Here is a 23,823-nt window from a genome sequence, read left to right as displayed (position 1 = left end):
GGCACTTGTTTCATATGCCTGCCCCCTCCGCCCCCCTGCAATTGGGAACAGAATTACACCAGATATTCTGCCTCTTATGTAGGGAGAAACTGTACTTACAACCTCCCCCAACCAGTGTCCTGTTTCAGACTATGGCTCCGTCTTCCTAAACAACATGGAAGGGGAGTGTGAACCGTTCAAAGAAACATCTCATCCACCTCGTCAATCCAATTCAACCCACCCGTGGGACACCGAGCAAATGAGATGGCCTACAGTTGTCAACTCTGACAAAACCAACCAGATCACACTCGAGCATTTCATGAAGACCCTTATAACATAATATAATCTAAATCACCAACATAACGATTTGTGGTCTCCTAGTTGCATAGGTACTAGCAACAGCTATGTCCTTCAAGGACTATCAGCTCTGAACAACCATGAGACATTCAGGTCTGCCCCCCTGAAGGGTTTCTTTTCCTCTGCAGACACCCAAAACATCATGTTATGGAGTTATGGCCAGGACCTGCCCTTTTCCCAAGGCCTTCATCCTATGGCCTGTAAATGCACTGATGATGTCCACTTTGTGTGAGAGTGTCCTGTATGGTCTATAGGGATAAGAGGGATTTTATCTGTAACAGGACCAGGCTGGCTCACCCTTGAACCTAGAGAGCAAGAGGAATAATCTTAGCATAGGGCAGGGCTAGCAATAGGACTGGTGGCTCTATGTGGAAACTTAATTTATCATGAAATAACACTGAGAAATTTCACCCGGACAGTGTGCTTATGTGATGAAACTGATAGAACAAGCCTTAAAGGGACATAAGACCACTCTTGTTTCTTTTGGCTAATATAGTTGTTCATAATCACCTGGCTCTTTGTTACTTTCTGGCAGTACAAGGCAGAGTTTGTTTGGTAACTAATACTTCCTGCTGTGCCTGGATCAATGCAACAGGACAGGTGGGTGTTAATATTAAAGAAATACTCATCCATGCAGAAAGGCTTCACAATTTTGGCAAGAGCAACACAATCTCACTGTCTGGTCAACAGTTACAGAAGCCCTACTCCCAAAGTTAACTTGGTTCCTTCCATTTCTAGGCCCCTTAGTGGCTATTATTGCTCTTTTTGGCGCTTGTCTGGTTAATCTTTTGGTTAACTTTGTATCTTCTAGGCTCCAGCACTTTCAAGTAAGGCTCATTATGGCTCAAGGGTTTCACTCCATTCCAGCAGAGGGTGGTCCAAGTCCCTACATGTGCTTGAAACAGTCAGCAAGGGACTTCTATGCCTCTAGTGTAAGCTAGGGTCTGAGACCCCTGTCCAGCAGGAAGATGCTTCAGAAGAGGAAAACTTCAGCCCTTTAACCCTTAAAAATAAGGGGTGCAAAAACTCACAGCAGAGGAATGAGACAGACTGGGGACTTGGGACCCGTTGCATGTGGACAAATGTCTCCTTGAGCAACAGAATATAAGGAAACTAAAGGACTAAAAATAACTGCCTGCAGGTTTTGAGCAAGCTCCAGAGAGTTGGTGATGGACCAGGAAGCCTGGCATGCTGCAGTCCATGGGGGTCACAAAGAGTTGGACAGGACTCAGGGACTGAACTGAACTGAAGTACAGCTTGGGCAAATTATAAACAACAAGGTACATAAAAACCAAAAACCCAAATGCCACTTCTGCCATGTCCTGAGCAATAAGAGGGTATTACTCATGATCCCTGCACACAGCACCCTCAAGAGGGTGGGGATGGGTGGGCAGGCCTCCTAAGCCACCTTTCCTGATAGACCCACAGATCTGCCCCGACCCTCATGCAAGGGACCAACCTGTGCGCCCCTCCCAACCCAGGGAGCCAGCAAGGGAATGTGTTACTCATTTTTCACTCTTTCCCGAAGCACAACTCCCAAGAAAGCCCTGCCTGAATTTCTTGTCAATTTCTTGAAGTTTCTAGGTCAATTCCTCGTGAATTTCTATGAAGTTCTGGAATGTCAGACTATAAACTACAGGATCCCGCATTTACCTGTGTGTGAAGAATGAGATAAAGCCCACTATTTTGATCTAGCTGGCGCTGTCAATAATAACAACAAAAGGTAAAAACAGGTGTGAAGTTCTGGTTGATATTTTGAGCCTTATCGCCTAAAATGATCATGGTTGAAAATGCATACCCAAAGCATCAAATATAGTCTGTGTAGAAAACAGCTCTAGAAATGTTCCTTCTCGTAAAACCTACGAATTTTTTAAAACTTTTTTTTTCAAAGACATCATTATACACTCGATGCACTTTATGTTACTGGCTTCAGGGAGAAGACGTTCAGAATCTGTCAACAAATTCATTAGGCCTCCCGGGGAGAGCGCGAACGTGATGTCATCGCGACGTGGGCCGCGAGCCGGCGTTGTGGCGGAAGTCCTGCGTCGTTACCACCGAGACGCACGGGGACGGGCGACTGCCGCCGCCGCCGGCTGCTCTTCCGTGTCGTGTCCTTGCGCGCCCCCGCGTGGCAGTCAGCGTGAAGGCCAGCCTCTGGCTTTTGCGGCTCCGCGGCGAGTCGCCTTGCGGCTCCGGTCGCCCTGAATCCGCGCTGTGCCCAGCTCCCTGCCCGGCCCAGCGCCAGACGAGGGGCGACACCTCGAGGTAAAATCTAGGAGGTGCAGGAGGCTAACTGCAAGAGGCCTTGTCGTCCGGGAGAAGCCTCTCAGCGGCGCAGAAGAGCGGGTGCGATGATGGAGGGGCAGGAATGCGATTTAGGGAAGTCGTGTGCCCGCTCTGAGGCAGCGGCGGCTGCCCAACCCGCGGGGTCCCCAGGGGAGACCCCCGCGGTCGCCGCAGAGTCCCCGGAGCTCGCGAACTACAGTAGCAAGTGCGTGTTCTGCCGGATCGCGGCGCACCAGGAACCCGGCACCGAACTCCTACACTGTGAGGTGGGCTGCGACGCGCGCCCGGGCGGGGGTGGGATCCGGAGCGCCCCGGGGGGCTCCGCTTGGGGGGGCTCCGCTTAGAGGGGCCTCGCCGGCGTGGATCGGGTGGGGACGGTCCTGCGTACAGGAGCTGGGGGAAGCTGGGTGTCCTAGAGATACAGACAGGCTTGTTTCTCTAGGCGCCGGGAGTGCCGCCAGCCTCGTTTACTGTTCTAAGGGGAGAAAAGGCAGAGAGAAAACCTCTCTCCGCAGCTGCCGAGGTGGTCGGTAGACAATAGTGACCTCTGATTTTATTAAAGGAACCTCCCCCTACCCCGCCTCCCCACCCCACTTTTCTAGACACTGCCTTTACATTCTTTAAATACTGATGCTGAAAACAAACTAGTAGAAAATAGATAATGGTGATTGTGAAAAGCGCATTTGTTAGATCGACTGAAAATAGGTTGGCAGAACTGGTCCTTGGTCACGCTATTAGTTAATAGATTCCGATTTCCACTAAAGAGTCCAGTTCCTTAGAAGTGTTATTATCAGGTGGGATATGTGGAAATTTTCAGAGCATTTAGACTCTGCTTAGATATTTTAAAACAGATATCGGGTAGGCACTTTCGTCTACCAGCTTGACTCGCCTTTAGAGAAACAGTCATTTGAAAGAGTCATCTCCAAAGATTCTGGGCGGTGTTTTTGTTTTGTAGTAATCATTCATTTGTTAAAAGTAAATTGAATTCCTTCTAAGCACTGTTGGAGATTCAGTGGTGAACAAGGTAAATAAAAGCTAGTAGTCCCTGTTTACATTTTATAATCTAAAGGGTGGAGTCAGTACAGACCGAAGAGGCAGCTGATAGTACTCCGTGCTACGGTGAGATGGTTTGACCGCCTGCAGTATTTTGCAAGGCCCGTGGGAGGGGCACCTGACCAGATCTGAAGGGTTAGGGAAGACCTTCCAGAGGAAGTGAGACATGAAAAAATAAGTATGGTCAGGTGAGGAGGAGGAGAGAAGAATGTCTTCGGTCAAGAGAACTTTCCGCGGTTTGGTCTCTGCCACAGGCAAATAGAAATTCAATCTAACTGGAGCATAGAGTTTGAAGGGGTGAGTGGTACAAGATGAGGGTGGAGAGGTAAGCGAGGGCCAAGTTTTTAAGGCTGTTGCACTTCATGTTAAGCAGTTTGGGCTTTATTTGCAGAGTGAAGGGAAGGAAACTCCACCGTTTATTGCTACTGTTCATGCTGGGTTGGAAGAAAGGGGTTGAGGAATTCCATGAAAACGTTTGATCTTTGAAAGATCATCTGGTACCCTGGGGAAGAATGATTTGGAGAGGACCAGGCTGAAGGCATGGAGATTGCTGTTGAGGTAATCCAGCCTGATGATGGCCTGACATAAGATGTAGTAATGGAGATGAAGAAAAGCAGATCAATTTAGGAATAATTAAGAGTCTGACAATGCTGAAGTCTGCATCTCTAACCCAGATGATAGGAACTGCCAGGTGGAAATTGAAAAGAGGGAAATTAACAAGATCACCTAGGACATATTTGTGGAGTAGGGAAGGGATCCCTGCACAGAACTCTAAAGAACACTACCACCGTAAGAGAGGTGGAGGATGAAGACCTGGAAAGGGGACAGAGATACAGAGGGGAAACTAGGAAAGCGAAGAGAAAAGAATTTGTTGAGAAGATAGGGATTGGTAGCAATATCCACCTTCCCTCATCCTCATATCTGGGTTGGATGACTCTCCTGTATGCATGCAGAGAGGCCAACTTAGATTAGAACTGGTTTTGTCCCCAGGGTGATGACCATTGACCTTCAGGAGAACAGCTGCAGTGCAGTGATGGGGCAGAGGGCAGATGGTTGATAAAAACCCCGAGAGTCAATCTAAAACATTGAAGACAGCAAATACTTCTGAAGGAAGTTTGGCAGTTTTGGGGAGAAGGGCGAGTGGTAACTACGGGAGGAGGTGGAGTTAAGAGAAAGTTTTTTGAAACAAGGAAGTCTTTGGTGTGCTTAAATGCTGATGGGCAGGTGCCAATGGACAGAGGTTTAAACTGGCCTCAAGAGGTAGAGCTTTGTCCCTGGGAAAGAGGAAACTCAGTCACCCGTCCATTACTCAGTATTTACATGGGTGCTTTCTCTGTGCCAGACACTGCCGGAGGCATTGGGATACAGAAACAAATAAAAGGAGCAAAAACCCCCGTCCTCGTGGCCCTTACATTCTACTCACAGGAAATAGACAGTAAGCAACATAATAAATAAAATGCATAGTTTCTTAGATGGGGAACAACGAAAGAGAAAAGGGATGCAGTTTTAAACTTTTAGTAAGGAAGTGCTTCACTAAGAAGGTGGCATTTGAGGACTTCCCTGGTAGTCCAGTGGTTAAGAATCCGCCTGCCAATGCAGGGCACACAGGTTTGGTCCCTGGTCGGGAACTGAGATCTCACGTGCCCTGGAACAACCGGGCCCATGCTCCACAACTACTAGCTGGAGCCCATGTCTGCATGCCGCAACGGGAGATTCCATAGAACACAGCCGGGATCCTGTGTGCCACAGCTAAGATCTGAGGCAGCCAAATCAATTTTTAAAAAAAATTTTAAAAAAAGAAGGTGTCATTTGAATAAAGCTCTGAAGAAGGAAAAGGAGCAAAGTATATGGTTTATTCTTTATAAAGTACAGCAATGTCATATAGAATGACAGATCCACAGTATATTTATGATATTAAAGTATCATGTGGTGTCACTGGAGACCAGTTTGTCAGTCACCTAAAGCTTAGATGAGCAGTATGGATACTGATCACTTCATGGCAAATAGATGGGGAAACAGTGACAGACTTTATTTTTGGGGACTCCAAAATCACTGCAGATGGTGACTGCAGCCATGAAATTAAAAGACGTTTACTCCTTGGAAGGAAAGTTATGACCAACCTAGACAGCATATTAAAAAGCAGAGACATTACTTTGCCAACAAAGGTCCATCTAGTCAAAGCTATGGTTTTTCCAGTGGTCATGTATGGATGTGAGAGTTGGACTGTGAAGAAGGCTGAGCACTGAAGAATTGATGCTTTTGAACTGTGGTGTTGGAGAAAACTCTTAAGAGTCCCTTGGACTGCAAGGAGATCCAACCAGTCCATCCTAAAGGAGATCAGTCCTGAATATTCATTGGAAGGACTGATGCTGAAGCTGAAACTCCAGTACTTTGGCCATCTGATGCGAGGAACTGACTCATTTGAAAAGACCCTGATGCTGGGAAAGATTGAAGGCGGGAGGAAAAGGGGACGACAGAGGATGCAATAGTTGGATGGCATCACCAATTCAGTGGACATGAGCTGGGTAAACTCCAGGAGTTGGTGATGGACAGGGAGGCCTGGCGTGCTGCAGTCCATGGGGTCGCAAAGAGTCGGACACGACTGAGTGGCTGAACTGAACTGAACTGATGGACACTGATAAGGAAGTTCATGATGTCTGTATTGCCTTTCATCATCATTCTTGTTGAAATCAAGATTATTAGGATGCATATGAGGCTCTTGTCCCAGTTGAATTTTAGTTCTTGGATTGGAGAACTAATAAGCAACAGTGCATTCTGTCAGTGTTTCTGAGGGAAACTATGATTATTGATACTGATTTTGTTTAGTTTTTACTTAATTTTTAGGTATAAGAAATTGAATAAGCTTATTTAGGGAATATAGATTTTTCTCTTGGAAAAGCCTGAAACTCAAATGTTAATAGGTTTAAAGACTCACTGTTTTGTTTCCTTTTTTCCTTACATTACTGTGTAGAGTTTATAAAACAGAAAACTGATGCCATACATATCTTAGCACAATATACTGGAGTTTGTTTTCAATATTTTGAGTCTTTTTTAATGCTATAAAGTGGCAAATAAAAAAATTTTTTTGTACAAAAAGTTTTAAAATGTAATCCCATGTAGTTGCTAGATGATGCTATAATTGAAGAAAACGTGACTTTGGAAAAAAACTAAATTTAAAAAAGAATTTACCAAACTTGCTATGATTCTGTAGTCAAACCTTTAAAAGTACATATTAGGAGGAGAAAAACCTTAGGGTAGAGATGGAGAAATGTATAATGAAATTTTTAAAATTCTGGGATTATAGTAATGGATTTAATAACTTCATTCATAATTGTTTCCTTGAAATTGACTTTATATAAGTCTTTTTCTTCTCTGGGATAAATGAGTGTCTCATGAAGGAAGCTAAAGCTTGTCTTTATGGACGTAATGCATAATCACAAAATTGCCCAATGGAGATTAGTTGTAACGTAAGTACCATTTCCATATCAGACTGAGATTTATGATGTTTAACATATGCCTCAACCGCATTAGGAAATTCTTTTTTAAAATTCACTAACAAATGACACATTTTTTTCCTTTAGAATGAAGACCTAGTTTGCTTCAAAGATATCAAGCCAGCAGCACCTCATCATTATCTTGTGGTGCCAAAGAAGCATTTTGAAAACTGCAAATATCTAAAGAAAGATCAAATAGAACTCAGTAAGTGAATGGTGGTATTCTTCATGGTCATATCATCTTGAATGGGCATCAGTGATGGCAGTGACAATTGAAACAGTTTAGCCAGGTATTGTGATAAAGGAGCATTGTGGCTTTTTAAACTTTCATTATGAAAAATTTCCAATATATGCAAAATTAAAGAAAATATTTAGTATAATATTTATGTACTTATCATCCAACCTCAACATTTATTAACTTGAAGCCAGGCTCAGCAGTTGTGGCACACGGGCCTCGATGCTCTGTGGCATGGGGGATCGTCCCAGATCATGGATCGAACCTATTTCTCCTGCGCTGGCAGGCAGACTCTTTACCGCTGAGCCATCAGGGAAGCCCCTTAAGTATTTACTATTGTTTTTTTTTTAAGAGGGAGAAATGTGTTTATGATTGCTTTTCTTTTTCTAATATTTCTTTTCTTCTTAAAAGCTTTTATAGCTGTTGCAAATCAAATGTTACTAATTTTGAAGCAGCATAGTAGATGTTTGGGATTTCATTATATAACACTATTTTCACTGATCTTGTGTATATTTGAATATCTTCATAATAAACCTTTAAAAGTCCTTGCAATTAATTTTTTTTAGTCTTTAAAGTTTGGAAAATAATAAGCATATGGAAGAACTTAGTAGCAGTGTCAAGCCCTGTGACTATAATTGACTCTAATAGAACTTCACCTAACTATAGAATACATAGTTTGTTATGAGCACATGTTCACCAAGATATATTCTGGACAATAAGTCTCAATACATTTTCAAATGATCAAAATCTTATATGTTGTCTGATGACAATGGAATTAAATTGAAGAAATAATAAAATCTAGAATAGTACTGAATATTTTTAAATTAACACACTTTTAAGTAACTTCTAAATAGTTCAAAAAGGACAATATTTTGAATTGATTAGTAATAAAAATATTTATCAAAGGATTATAGAATGTAGCTAAAGTGCATAGAGTAAAATTTATAGCTTTAAGTGCTTATGTTAGAAAGGGAGGTATGAAACCAATGACCTGTTTTCAGTTTAGGACACTAGAAAGAGGCAAGCAAAATCAGATCAAAATAAGTATAAAGAAGGAAATAATAGAGTAGATATCAATGAAATAGGAAAGAGACAATTGGTTTTGCTTAATGTAGTTTGGATCTGATTTTAAGTGAATGTATAACATGATTGCATTGTCTTCTCAATGATCTATTTTTATCATTATAAAATGTTCCATTTTAATCTCTGGAAATACTTCTTGTGTCTATTTTGTATGATATTGATTTAGATACTCCCAACTTTCTTACTTACTGTTTGCCTTGGGTATCTTTTTCTATCCTTGTGTTGTTGTTGTTGAGTCATTAAGTTGTATCCACCTCTTTTGAGACCCCACGGACTGTAGCCTGTCAGGCTTCTTTGTTTGTGGGATTTCCTGGGCAAGAATACTGGAGTGGGTTGCCATTTTCTTTTCTACAGGAGTTTTCCGACCCAAGGATGGAAGCTGTGTCCCCTGCACTGGCAGGTGGATTCTTTACCACTGAGCCGCCAGGGAAGCCCCTTCTATCCTTCACTTACAATAAATTGAATATGTATATTTAAAGATGTGACGATAGCATTGTTATTGCATTGGCATTTTAAAAAAACAATGTAATGTGGAAATCTCTGTCTTTTAATTGGAGCATTTAGTTCAGAAACATTTAATATAACTATTGACATAGTTGGATTTAGGTCCACCATCTTGCCATTTGTTTTCTATTTGTCCCACTTGCTTTTTGTTGCCCTGTTTCTTTCCTGCCTTTCTGTGGTTGATCAAACATACTTTTTTTTCAAACATACTTTTAATATTCCACTTTAATTTATCTCCTCTCATTTTTGCCATTTTTCTTTGTATTTTTTTAAAGTAGTCGCTATAGAGAAATTAAAATACACATCCTGCAATTATAACAGCCTACTTAGCTGTTAGCATTGTATCAATTCAAAATATGAGAAACTTTGCAACACTTTGTTGTGTTATTGTTGTCATTTATATTTCATCTATATACTTTATAAAGCCATGTGACTGTTAAAATGATTAAATAGTCATGTGTCCTTTAAAGAAACTAAAAGAAAAAACAGTCTTTTTTATTTATTCAAATGTTTGGCATCTTGGGGGTATTTTTTTTCCCTCAAATTATACTTTCAAGAATGGTTTTATGTTGAAAGCAAAAGCAAGTTGAATAATCACACAGGTCTCCATATTGAACCAGGAACTAGGCAACACTCTTCTGAATATTTTCAGTTTAATTTGTCATCCAATTAAAATCTCGGGACTAGATTTATGGTGCTGAAAATCCTTCTCTACCTTGTTATATGGACTGTAGCATGCTTCTACCATCTCTCTCTTATTTTAAATTCTTTTCATTGAAGTGTAGTTGATTTTCAATATTGTGTTAGTTTCAGGAATACAGCATAGCGATTCAGTTATACATGTATGTATATATATTCTTTTTCAAGTTCTTTTTCCTTACAGGTTACAACAAAATACTGAGTATAGTTCCCTATTGTTATACAGTAGGTCCCTGTTGGTTATCTGTTTTACGTATCGTAATGTATGTATGTTAATCCCAGCCTCCTAATTTAACCTTACCCCACCCCCTCGAATCTTGGGAGTCTTTTGAAAGAAAACAAGATACAGTCTGGCTTGAGCTTTTTTTTTTTTTGACAGAGTGGTACTGACCTTGTCATGGAAGCCTTCCCACTCAAGCCTGACTTAAGAGAACCAAACTGATAGCAATGATTTTATAAGCCTCATTGTAACAACTATCCTCTGCAGATTCTCTCACTTTTTCCCTTTTTAAATGCTTGATTACACCATTCAGAAACAGAAGGGATCTAAAGTTTGGCATTGTGCTCTGAAGATACTAGGTTGCCAAAAATGTTTTAATGGGAAAGCGTATCCCATCTGAAGACCCTTAATCGCTGAGACTAAGATGCTAAGGCAGATGAGAGTTTGGAAGCCAAAACAAACCTTTATGCACAGCTGGGCTAGTATAAAGGGGTGTCATATCCCTAATTTGAGTTCAAAGACAAGCTCAAAATTTTCTTGTCTTCTTAACTCAGACAGTTTTTGTGTAGATACTTGATTTCCTTATGATTAGAATTAGACCACAGTAGGATCAGATGTCCTAAATAGTATCGCTTGATAATATCCCTCAAGAGCTGTTTAGAGTCAGCTCACGTGTGATAGTTTGTGATAGGTTGAACCTTCATTCAAGTGTTGATCAGCAAATGTCTCAGTAACTTAGAGCTGTTGAAGAAGTCTTTAAATGTGTATCCATTTGATACGACTTTTTACTAGGATCTAAAAGTTCGGGTTAATAACTAGGTAATGAACTTAATGTCTCCTATAGCATAATGTAGTTTCTTTCCTGTTTTGCAGTTGAGAACATGGTAACTGCTGGAAAAGCCATTCTAGAAAGGAATAATTTCACTGACTTTGAAAATACAAGGTATGTATACTTGCAGATGGAAACCAATACATACAGTTGGTTTTATTCAAATGTTATTTCCTCCGGAAAATGAAAGTAGAGATGCAGAGTTCATGGTTTAAATGCAGTTTTCCTGAACGTGAACATATTGTTCATTGGTAAATTTAATAAACAAAACTTCTTTTCACATCTCAACATCGTGTAATAATCACCACTTACAGTTTGGACAGACAAGTATATTCAAGCAGTGGGCAGGTAGAGTTAAGTTACTTATCTCCTTTGTTCAGTATGTGCATTCCTATAAAATTGTGTATAAATTGAATTTCCTTAGGGAAAAAAATCTAACTTTTAGTATTCAAGAAACTTAAAGTGATGAGAAAGTTTTTTTAGTGATGGTAAGGAAATGACCACGTTATTCAGGAGAAAGCATGCCATCTACTGGTCATGTCTTAGAACTAAGGACCTCCTACTTTAATCAGTGTCCAGTGACTCTGCAGTTTTTAGGAGAATTAAAGATATGATAAGAACTGAAGTAAGACGTAATGCCAGCTCAGAAATCATGAGTTACACAGTGCCATAATATTCTGTGAAAGCTTTTCTTGATGAAGAGTTTATCTTACTGTGAACTTCAACATGAGAAAGAACTGGGTGAATACTCAAGTTCATGTAGAAAAACAGTGGAAGAGTTGTTTGAGTGGTAATCTGTCTACCTTAGGTAACCTGTTTTGGGTATCTTTAATATTTAGGTGTTTTAACCTGAAAATATAGTTGTAAACCACGGTAGAACTAATCTGTCAGTTATCTCGTACTTTTGTGTTTCAGAATGGGTTTCCATGTGTCCCCCTTCTGTTCCATTTCCCACTTGCACCTTCATGTTCTGGCACCAGCTGATCAGCTGAGCTTCATGTCAAGATTGGTTTATAGAGTGAATTCCTATTGGTTTATCACAGTGAGTGTTAATGTTATGTTACGCTAGCAGCATACAAAAACATTTGTCCTTTTGGTTGTAGTTTTTCTTTTCTTGGCAACAGTAGACACTTACACCTCTTAGATTTGGTCATCTGTTTTAACATACTATTTGCACATATCCAAAATAATCCTTTTAATTTGGGGGACTTTCCAGGTCATCAAATCTGTAGGAAGTGACACCGTGGTGAAGTCTCTGAATTGTAAGCAGAGGAGATGATATAGAAGTTCATGGCATTAATAGTTCTGAATTCTGGCTCCATTAGTTATTCAAGTGACCATGTGCAAGTTACTTAAACTTTTTAAGGCCCAAATATTTTGTCTACTACTGACTTACGGGGAATCATGCTTGCCTCCAGGGTTCAGAAGAGGATTGATGATTTAATTAACATGGTGCAGTGGTAAGGAGTCCGCCTGCCAATGCAGGTTCAATCCCTGGGTCAGGAAGATCCCGTGGAGAAGGAAAAGACAAGCCGCTCCAGTATTCTTGCCTGGAAAATTCGGTTGACAGAGGAGCTAGGTGGGCTATAGTCCATGGGGTTGCAAAGAGTTGGACACCACTGAGTGACTGAGCACACACACACACAAACACATACATGTACACAAGTGCTTAAAACTGTACCTTGCAGATAGTAAGGGCTCAGTAAATGCAGCCTCTATCATCATTAGCCTCTTTGTAGAAACAGAGGCAAGTAGCATCAGCTACTAAACCTGAAGTTGAAGCTGTGAGTCTCGAAAATTGGAAAATTCTGCTTTGCTAGAGCAATAGTATGATAGAATTCTACTGATTATAAGCTTGTAATCTGACAGTCAAGCTTTGTTATTAAATGACTCTGTCTTTCCAGGGCCACTTGACTAGTAATTTACTGGTTTCTTATATGTCCATGATGATAAGGTGACCTGTAGCAGCTATATCTGAAAAACCATCAAATTACAAATTAAGTGATTACCATTAGTTAATATATATTATTATTATAGTCATATTACAGGAGAAATGAAAAAACATTTGATTTTTAGAAAATTCACATTTCAGACTTATTATCTCTTTCTTCAGCTTGTCCAGATTATTTTATTTAATTAAAAATATATTTAAGATGTATGTGTGTGCATGCTAAGTTGCCTCAGTCATGTCCGACTCTGTGTGACCCCATGGACTGTAACCTGCCAGGCTCCTCTGTCCATGGAATTTTCCAGGCAGGAATACTGGAGTGGATTGCCATGCCCTCCTCCAGTGGATCTTCCTGACCTAGGAATCGAACACCCGTCTGTTACATCTCCTACATTGGCAGATGAGTTCCTTACCACTAGTGCCACTTGGGAAGCCAAGATGTATATGTACTTCAGATTAAAAAATGGGACATTTTGTAGGAAGCTGGTGTGGTCTCTTTAAAAGATTGGTATGATAAAAAAGAGGTATTTTTTAAAATCTGTATTTCTAATTTTCTATACTATGTTTTATAATAAAAATAATTTAAATACATGTTTTATAACTTCTAAACTGTATTCCTTATAAGATTTTTTAGTTGGGAAAAAAACAAATGAACAAAATTATGATATCTGTTAATGGCTCATCCTGGGAATCCAAACCCTTCTTAAATATATATATATTAAGTATATATTATGAGACTTTGAAAAAATCAAAATAAAGATATTAACATTTATTCTGAAATCTTATATAGTATTCCAGATATATGAGATGATTGAGTAAAATATCTGAAATAATATAACTAAAAGACCTTAGTTTTTATTCTTTTTTAAATAGATTTTTAAAAAAAGGATTTTAGGTTCACAGCAAAATTGAATGGAAAGTTCAGAGAGTTCCCATATATCCTGTGTCCCCACATACTCAATCTCTCCCACTATCAGCATCCTACCCCACAGTGATAAATTTGTTATAATCCGTGGAACTACATTGATACATCATTATCACTCAAAGTCCATAGTTTTTATTAGGGTTCATTCTTTGTGTAGTATATACTGTGGCTTTGGACAAATGTATCATGACATATATCCATATATGTATCCATATATCCATGTAGTACCATGCAGAGTAGTTAAAGTGCCCTAAAAATCCTCTGTGCTCTGATCATTCATTTCTCCCTGCTGCTTAACCTCTGGTAACCACTGATTTTTTTTTTTTTAAAGTCTCCAGTTTTGCCTTTTCCAGAATATCATATAGTTAGAATTGTATTGTATGTAGCCTTTTCACTTCTTCCACTTACTAAAATGGGTTTCAAGTTCCTCCATATATAGTTTACTTCTTGATTTTTAAAAAAATAATTCTTATTGAGCTTTGGCTGTGCTGGGTCTTGGTTGCTACACAGGCTTTTCTCTAGACGTGGCGAGTGGGAGGCACTCTTTTTGCTCCTTGCGGTGGCTTCTCTTTGTGGAGCACAGGCTCCGGGGTGCACGGGCTTCAGCAGTTGTGGCACGTGGGCTCGGGAATTGCAGCTCCTGGGCTCTGGAAAGCAGGCTCAATGGTTGTGGTACACAGGCTCAGTTGCTCTACAGCCTGTGGGATCCTCCCTGGCCAGGGATTGAACCCTTGTCCCCTGCATCCGCAGGCAGATTCTTTTACTGCTGAGCCACTAGAGAAGCCCCCCTAGTTTACTTTTTAAAACTTTAGTGTTATATTTCTTTTTCTTTTTGAGACTTTCTGACAAATAGGCAATGTGGATAAAAATCTGCCTATTTATGTACAAAATATTAAATATTAAATTTATGTACAAAATACACCTTTACTATAGTTTAAAAACAATTGAGAGTTTTTGGTAAGATTTTTAGGAAAAGAATATGTAGTATCCAGCTCTTCTGTTGTGGCTTATTATAATAGGAGTGCCAGTAAAATTATTTCATATAGGCTATGATAATTAGATTAAAGATATGTTATTTTTTAAATTACAGGCTGATTATTTGATTGAAAAACTAAGAACATGAAAATGTCAACAGTGGAAGATTTCCTAATCTTGGCTTAACATAGACTAATATTTTGGTCTCTTTGAAGTCTAATTACAATTGTAAGGATCACTGGGTTTTATGAGAAGCTATACTGGGTAGCCTTAAATTGTTTCTTCATGTTTGTTTCCTGAAATGTGTGATATAGTCATATAAATTCTTTGTCATTGACTTTGTTTTAATGGTTCCTTGTCTAAGGTATAAGATACTATAGATAAAATCCCATGAAAACAAATTCTGTTAATCAAGAAGGGCTCTGTATTTTTTTAAGAAATTCAAATATTTTTATTTCTCAGTAAGTAGTCAGTTATAATAGTGATTTATTTATGAAGAATAAACTGGTATAAAAGTACTTTGTTGGAACCTTTGTTAAGGAGAGAAAGAAATTACTTATTGATTGTTCTGTAATTAATTTCAAAATAAAGAGTACCATACCACACAGTGATCTCTGATCTTGATGGAAAGAATTGTATATGTTGTCACTTACAGATTTCAGATGCTGGTTTTCACTTCCTGAAACCTAGCATCTTTGTAATAAATTGATACTGAAAGCTATATAGTATATATAAAATAATTTTTCTCTAACAGTGAATTTGCTACAACAAATCAATTTGGCTATCCAAGAGAATTCATTGTAATAGAATTTTACCTGTAAGTATATAAATGGGGAAGAAGCATGAAGTGGTTTTATTAAAATATTAAAAACTGGAGGAACCTGCTGCTTGATAGCTTGTTTACTATACCAAAGGAAAATTAGAATTAAAAAGTGATTAGACCTGTCTTTTATCATGAACAAGCCCTGACTTGAAAGTAGAGATGGATAGGCTTGGATGAGAAAATTTACTTTAATAATATATTAATGTTACTAATAAATCATTTCATGAGACATATTTCTTTAAGAATTGTCTTTTGGTGCTAATCTATACTAATAGCAGGGAATGTGAATGAAAAATAAGCACTGAAAGCTAATCTTACGTTGTGCCAGTGTATAATTGTACCATGTACATGAATATAAATGAACATAAGGTTTAAAGTATATTAAAGTATTGATCTTAGAAATAATCTGAGAAGACTAGTTTTTTTTTTCCTTCCTTTTTGGGGGGCATTATATTAAACATAGCTTTAAGTAATGAAATACTACAATTACAATGTTTAGTTACAATCTCTAGAATCAATATTGTCTAGTTCATTTATTCATTCAATAAACATTTGCTGAGCATTTAACTTGTATCAGGCACTGCCAGGATCAGGAAATATAGAAGTGAGAAAGGACCATCTGCCTTTAATTGCTAATACAAGGATCAGACAAAACCAGTGAGTACAAGTTTGTATGTTAAGTATCAAAATGTCCATAGCAGAGTCTGTGAAGAGGGAAACACTGGAGACAGGCGGCAGTAGAGCTAAGTATTTGTGACTCAGTGTTAGGCAGGTAGATAGTGGAAGTTAAGGCCCAGAGACCAACGTGTACTTTCCTTGGGTTTTGCCTCCATTATTATTGACTTTACAATTGAATATCCAGATTCCATTGTGTTCACTGGAGGTGGAGAGAGGGGTTATGGGCTCTCAAAATCATATTTACAAGTTTTTCAGCACTACTGTATTAAGTAGCTTGGTGAGCACCTACGCAGATTCTCAGTTACATGTTCCTGTAAATCAGTTCAGCCGTGAGCAGCTTCTTCAGGAAAGGAGTTTTCAACATGTGCAACATGTTGTACTGTGTGACCTTGTAGTGACATAATGGACAGTATTATGATAATAACATGTAAGGTATCTAAGGAGTTCTCAGAATTCTCAGACGCCGTGTGGGCTTCTTAGAAAATACTGATTAGCCATTTGATTTAATTTATATGGGATTATACCTTCTCATAGTAAGCTTTTCTCCTTTTCTGGAAAACCCTTGGAGCCTTAAATTTTTAGTGGCTCTTCTCCTGTCAAGATTAATAATCAAATTATGACAATTGAAATTCACTCAGCTTTTGTCGTAGTTTAATTATTATGTTTAAGTATATAGTTTAATTATGTTTATTTATTTAATTAATATTTGGTAACTCTAGCTACTAAAGTTATAACATCAGCTCAGTACAAATGCTAATTCATAACCTGTCTTAAAAATGTTTAAAGTAGTATCAAGAGCATTATTTATGCATGTTGTGATACTATTTTTGGTAACTGCAGAATGATAAAATTATTAATAATGAACTATTTCAAACTGTGTTTACTTAGCTAAATTTCTGCTAAATAAATACGGAAAAATACTGTGTGAAATTTTGTCTCTCTGGACTTTAAAAAAAAATTGTTTTTAAAAGACTTTACTTTTTAAGAGTTGTTTTAGGTTGATGGTGGAACTGGGAGAAAGGTACATAGATTTCTTATACTTTCTGCCCCACACATGCAAGGCCTCTCCCATTATCAAGGTTCTCCACCAGAGTGGTGCATTTGTTATTAATACAACTGATTAGCTTTCATTGACACATCAAAATCACCCCTAAGTTCATCAGTTCAGTTCAGTCACTCAGTCGTGTCTGACTCTTTTCAACCCTAGGGACTGCAACACACCAGGCCTCCCTGTCCATCACCAACTCCTGGAGTTTACTCAAACTCATGTCCATTGAGTCAGTGATGCCATCCTACCATCTCATCCTCTGTCATCCCCTTCTCCTCCTGCCTTCAATCTTTCCCAGCATCAGGGTCTTTTAAAATAGTCAGCTCTTCGCATCAGGTGGCCAAAGTATTGAAGTGTCAGCTTCAACATCAGTCCTTCCAAGGAACACCCAGGACTGATCTCCTTTAGGATGGACTGGTTGGATCTCCTTGCAGTCCAAGGGACTCTCAAGAGTCTTCTCCAACACCACAGTTCAAAAGCATCAATTCTTCGGTGCTTCCTTTATAGTCCAACTCTCACATCCGTACATGACTACTGGAAAAACCATAGCCTTGACTAGACGGACCGTTGTTGGCAAAGTAATATCTCTGCTTTTTAATATGCTGTCTAGGTTGGTCATAACTTTCCTTCCAAGGAGTAAGCGTCTTTTTATTTCATGGTTGCAGTCACCATCCAAAGTTCATAGTTTATCTTAAAAACAAGTTTACTCTTGGTGTTGTGCATTCTATGGGTTTGGGCAAATATATAATGAATGACATGTAGGAGCTTCCCAGGTGGCTCAGTGGGTAAAGAATCCACCTGCAATGCAAGAGACTGGTTCAATCCCTGGGTCAGGAAGATCCCCTGGAGGGCATGGCAACCCAGACCAGGATTCTCGCCTGGTGGGCTGCAGTCCATTAGGGTTGCAGAGTCAGACACGACTGAGCACACACCGACACTCCCTGATGACATGTATCATTATGGTATCATACAGACTGTGTATTTTGAAGGACCCTGAAACAAAAATCAGTTCATTCCTGTAAGTGTCCAGAGTCTCTGCCTTTCCAGACACTCATCCTGTCTTGCCTTGAATGTTACTAGAATCTGTTGACTGGGCTTTCTGCCTCCATTATTGGTTCTTCTCTAACACAGCCTCCATCAGAGTTCATTCTAAATTACTGACCTGATTATGCAATTTTCTTTCTTATGAAAATGTCCTATTTCCTCTCAAGATTATTCATCAACCTTTTCAGCTTTATCTCCTGTACTCATAGTCCACATGCCAGACTTTTTTTTTTACTATTTCAACTAAACTGAGCACACCTTTGAAAATCTGTTCACTTCTAAAGGCCAGGTTAAAATGTTACCTCCTTAGGGGAGTCATGTCTGATACTTCCCATCCTCAACCACAGTATCATTAAATGTACCATCAGCTGTGGTCCATGACATTTTATTTTCCTAGCATAGACCTTACACAGTCCAGCCAGGAAATATAGTGTATTTCTTGCCATTGGATTTAAAACTCTTAGTTGGATGATTTTTTAACCTTGTATTCCCACTGCCTTAACCCAGTGACTGATGCATAATACCAGTCAGGAAATACCGTATTTTAATTTCTGCATCTCTTAAAACATTACCATAACAAAGCAAACTCTGGTCAAGCACCATGATAATGATTTCAGGCAGCTTTCAATCCCAAAATCAAGAGTACAACCTAGATGTCAGGACCTTCCTGGCATTATGGCAGTGTCCATGACCAATATCACTCAGGTGTGAAACCTCTGTGATTCCAAAGAATCCACCCCCACCAAGCATTTCATGCAGCTACCAACCAAACATTTGCAGGGCAAGGGGAAAGTGCTATCTAGCTCCTGCCATCTTGACTCACTTTACTTCTCTCCTTGCCTTGGGGACACATTTATCTCACTTTCACTCTGGAATTTTAAAACTTGCTCTGAAGCCTCAGTTCTAATCACCATGCCTGGGCCACAAGACATCACCTACTTTAGGAGGTTATACTGGAAAATCACCATGGCCAGAGGAGCCTGGCGGGCCACAGTCTATAGGGTCACAAAGAGTCGGACACCACTGAAGTGACTTAGCACAGGAGGCTATACTAGGTACTTTCTCAGCTAAGGAGATTTGTCTTTGATTCTCATTCTGGCTAGTAAGAGAGGAATATTTTCTTGTTATATCTTCTGAGAAAATATTTGCAGTGTTTTGCAAATTTATCACATACATTCTCTTCCCAAAGGTGGGTGCGAAGAAGGCAAAACATGCTATTATCTCTGGCACCTGGGACCCAAAGCCCACCCATCATCCGTGCCACTCTCTCCTGGGCAGTGATTCTCAAACCCCAGTGTGCATTTGAATCACCTCGTGGGCTCACTGAAAACAGACTACTGGGCCCTACACTGGAGTGTCTGATGTAGGGTGGGACAGGACTTTGCATTTCTGAGTAGTTCCCAGGTGATATGCTGGTGGCTGCACATTAAATAAAAGCTGAGGAGTTTTTAAAAAATAACTGTGTTCAGGCCACATGCCAGACAAATTAGAGTCTCTGGAGATAGATTCCAGGCCTTGTAGTTTTAAAAAGTCTTCAGGTAATTCCAGTGTGCAGTTAAATTGGAGAACCTGTGTCCTATGGGACTGAATAAAACTTCTCTGGGCCCTGTTACAGTACATGTTCAAGAAAATCTTCCTCTAGGACCTGAAGCTAACTACACTATATATGATTATTTTCCTATTCATGGGAAGCAACTAGGATCAAGAGATGGTGATTACTGGGAGTTGTGCCTAAATAAGAATCTCTGTGTTTTTTTTCCCCTGGGAAAGCTGCACACCTACTTAATATCTGCAAACAAATGTTGGCCCTAGTGGTAAAGAACCTGCCTCCCAATGCAGGAGATGTAAGAGACAAAAGTTTGATCCTGAGTTGGAAAGATCCTCTGGAGCAGGACATGGTAACCCCCTCCAGTATTCTAACCTGGAGAATCCCAGGGACAAAGGAGCCTGGTGGGCTACCGTCCACAGGGTTGCAAAGAGTCAGACATGACTGAAGCAACTTAGCATGTACACTTGTCAAAAGCCTTTATTTAGATATCATATTTTGCTTCTTATATTTTAGGAAGGAGAGAAGGAAGCGAGAGAAGGAAAATGAGGAGGAAAAAAAAGAAAGATGAAAGATCTGGCTCAGATAAAGCAAATGCACTGTGAACTTAGGCCTAGTACACTAGTTCTGCCCAAGAGAAGTAATAAATGGCATTTGTTCAAAGATGTACAGAGCCACCAAAGCTACAAAACTGAAGCCTGGAGCAGTGTAGACGACACCCAGGTCCTGCATGGCCTTGTATCTGAAGTAGAGTAAAAGACTGAAACCATTTTTTGGTATCGTGCAATCTCAATCTCATTGAGATTGAGAAAGAAATTAAGGACAGGCCCAAAGAAGAAAGGCATCCCTAATTTTGGCAGCAGGCCCTAGGCTCCTTTTGGAAAAATTGTTTCGATTTCATGCAGTTGCTCAGTTGGGGAGAGTTGGTTTCCAGCCTAACTCAATCATGCTGCCATCTTACATCTGCCTGGAAGTGTATGGCCCTAGATTATTTGAAAGTGGCAGGATGACCAAGAGAGAAGGCTGAATCTCCAGCCTGTTTCCCTTCACACTTTTCTCTATGCACAGATTGTGCTTCACAGGAAGCAAATTAGTTGGTCTAGTTTGCAACTGGGACTTCAGGTTTGTTCTGGGGAGTCTTTCGACTGGAAGATGGGATCTACTTTTATCCTCATCTGGAGATCTTGCTTGTTGGAAATTTAACCTCCAGGAGCTGAGTTTGAACTCTGAGTGTCCCACTTTGTTCAGTTTTGTTTCCTGAAAGCAGCCAGTTGTTGTTGTTTTTTTTCTTTTTCCTTTTCTTCCTGAATTATCTTCATTAAGACTGAAGATGCTGAGTATTCTTTTGAAATCCTGTGAAACAGAACTCCCTCAGGATTGCTTCACTATAGTGACGTTTTTCATAGTTCTTCTATGATTTGTTACAACAAATCTGTACTCTTTGAACTGCTCAGAATCCCCTTGCTTATAATTTGTTGCAAAAATTTAGTCTTAATACTTTTCTCCTTCTCACTGATTCACATATCCCTGTGGTTCTTTGTGACACCTAAACACTTTTCAAGTGTTAGACGTTCAGTTAGCTGTACGGTCCCACTTCTGCTGCTGGGCCTGTTACCTCTCATTTCCTAGCTTCACTATGTCCTACTAGTCTCAACACTGTAGTGACCTATTATGACCTGAACTCAAAATCTCCTCTCCTGACTTCCCAGGAATACCTCTGGGTTTTTAATATGAGCAGCCTATCCCAGAGGCTCCAATCTCACAAGAGGAGCCAGGTCTCTAAGAGATCTGCCTGGATAGATGAAACAAAAATGGAGCTTTGGATCAGCTCCCAGAAGACAGAATTTGAACCTCTTAACTCCTTCCAGTACTCTTTTTTTTTTTTTTTTTTTAGTTGCAGATGCAAACTATGATATATAGAATGGATAAACAGCAAGGTCCTACTGAATAGCACAGGGAACTATATTCAATATCTGATAATAAGCCATGGAAAAGGATATGAAAAAGAATATATATATGTATAACGGAATCACTTTGTTGTACACAAGAAACTATCACAATACTGTAAATGAACTTACTTCAACAAAATGATTTTTTTTTTTAATTGCAAGTCTCTAGATGCTAGTTTGAACACCAAGTTCCCAAGTCCATACCTTTCTGCTGCTGCTTAACTACTCTAGAAAGCCACAAAATGTTGAAGAGTCCTAGCTGTGATTCCTCCAAAGGCAGTTTAATTGATCTCAGAGTAGTTCCACACTAACCCTAATGGCCTATGCAGGGTTAATTTCTATCTCCCCAGACCATGTAGCCAACGCTTTGGGATTCATGATGCAGATGCTCTCCTGCTCATTTCTGGAGTGAAGAATTAGTGGTGATTTAGTTATTAAACCTTAGCTCAAAGGATCTCAACGTGAAAAATCTGGGAAACTTGAATTCATCTGGGTTCTCTTAGGGCCAGTATTCTCACCTGCTGTTTCTGCACAGCACCAAATCAACCCAGCTGTGAAAATCAGCATTTCTTTAAAACTTAAAAAGCTGTTCTATCAAAACCTCATGTGTAGTATTTAATCATTCTGAGAAACTTGAGGGATGGGGGTTTATCAAGCACTGCACATCCTTGCCATAACATTTCATCAGTTCTGTGTCTACCTTGGCCTCTTTTCTCAAAGGAGTCAACAACTCCCTTTTCACATTTAGTAGTTTTATCCTCCTCTGAAGCCTTGGCCAAGAGACATTCAGAGGCTCACTTACTTCAAGTGGGCTTATCAAGACATTTTACCTAAAAAAAGTAGATGGCTTGTTAAGAGGAATTCTCATACAGTTGTTTTTATGAGAAGAAAAATATCCTCCTTAAATTTTTTTTTTTTTGCCCTACACGTACTAAGTCGCTTCAGTCATGTCCAATTCTTTGAAACCCTATGGATGGTAGCCCACCAGGCTTCTCTGTCCATGGGATTTTTCAGGCAAGAATACTGGAGTGGTTTGCTATGCCCTCTCCCTAACCCAGAGATCGAATACACTTCTCTTACATCTCCTGTGATGGCAGGTGGGTTCTTTACCACTAGCACCACCTGGGAAGCCCCTTTGCCCCATACAATTTATTAAACTCTTTATGTACATTATCTCAATCAGAACAATCCCTTAAGGGAGGCAGTATTATTCCATTTCTGATAAAACTGAACGTAAAGAGGCAAAGAAATTTGCTTAAGAGCATATAGATGGTAAATAGTGGAACTGAAGTTTGACCCTAAGACTGACAACAGCCTATGCTCTTAATCGTTTCCACTAAGCATCAACTATGATCTTGTCACTTGATGGTGGGGATATGCAGAATACCAACCCTTTTGTACTTTGCACAATATTATGTAGAATGTAAAACAGGTCTCAAAAGCATGATAGACTCAGTATCCTCAAAAGCAACAACATATACATAGAATATATAAATTATTAGAACTTACGAACTATCTGCTATCAAATCTGTGCCAGTGTGAATAGTTAGAAGCAACTTACATCATTGGCTTAAAGCTCAACATTCAGAAAATTAAGATCATGGCATCCGGTCCCATCACTTCATGGCAAATAGACAGGGAAACAGTGGAAACAGTGGCTGACTTTATTTTTCTGGACTCCAAAATCACTGCAGATGGTGATTGCAGCCATGAAATTAAGATGCTTACTCCTTGGGAGGAAAGTTATGATCAATCTAGATAGCATATTAAAAAGCAGAGACATTACTTTGTCAACAAAGGTCTGTCTAGTCAAAGCTATGGTTTTTCCAGTAGTCAAGTATGGATTTGAAAGTTGGACTATAAAGAAAGCTGAGGGGCAAAGAATTGATGCTTTTGAACTGTGGTGTTGGAGAAGACTCTTGAGAGTCCCTTGGACTGCAAGGAGATCCAACCAGTCCATCCTAAAGCAGATCAGTCCTGGGTGTTCATTGGAAGGACTGATGTTGAAGCTGAAACTGCAATTCTTGGGCCACCTGATGCAAAGAGCTGACTCATTTGAAAAGACCCTGATGCTGGGAAAGATTGAGGGCAGGACGAGAAGGGGATGACAGAGGATGAGATGGTTGGATGGCATCACCAACTTGATGG

At 39.7% G+C, this 23,823-nt stretch overlaps 1 protein-coding gene across 1 annotated transcript; it reads left to right on the top strand.

Annotated features, from left to right (window-relative positions):
* Nucleotides 1-2,380: 2,380 nt before the first annotated feature.
* HINT3 (histidine triad nucleotide binding protein 3) lies at nucleotides 2,381-17,018 on the top strand. Its single transcript, XM_043890356.1, has 5 exons — nucleotides 2,381-2,888; nucleotides 7,257-7,374; nucleotides 10,784-10,853; nucleotides 11,655-11,781; nucleotides 14,703-17,018. The coding sequence occupies exons 1-5, from the start codon at nucleotides 2,688-2,690 to the stop codon at nucleotides 14,733-14,735; spliced, it is 549 nt and encodes a 182-aa protein (XP_043746291.1). The 5' UTR covers nucleotides 2,381-2,687; the 3' UTR covers nucleotides 14,736-17,018.
* The last annotated feature ends 6,805 nt before the right edge of the window (nucleotides 17,019-23,823 follow it).

Source organism: Cervus elaphus, chromosome 28 (genome assembly GCF_910594005.1).
Source record: "Cervus elaphus chromosome 28, mCerEla1.1, whole genome shotgun sequence".
Lineage (NCBI taxonomy): Eukaryota > Metazoa > Chordata > Mammalia > Artiodactyla > Cervidae > Cervus > Cervus elaphus.
Note: the sequence above shows the minus strand (reverse complement) of the source record. Positions and strands in the feature narration are given on the sequence as shown.

Coding starts and splice junctions, on each gene's coding strand:
- HINT3 (XM_043890356.1), top strand. CDS start 2,688: ATGATGGAGGGGCAGGAATGCGATTTAGGGAAGTCGTGTGCCCGCTCT. Junction 2,889..7,256: donor CCGAACTCCTACACTGTGAG/GTGGGCTGCGAC, acceptor TTTTTCCTTTAG/AATGAAGACCTAGTTTGCTT. Junction 10,854..11,654: donor ACTGACTTTGAAAATACAAG/GTATGTATACTT, acceptor TTTGTGTTTCAG/AATGGGTTTCCATGTGTCCC.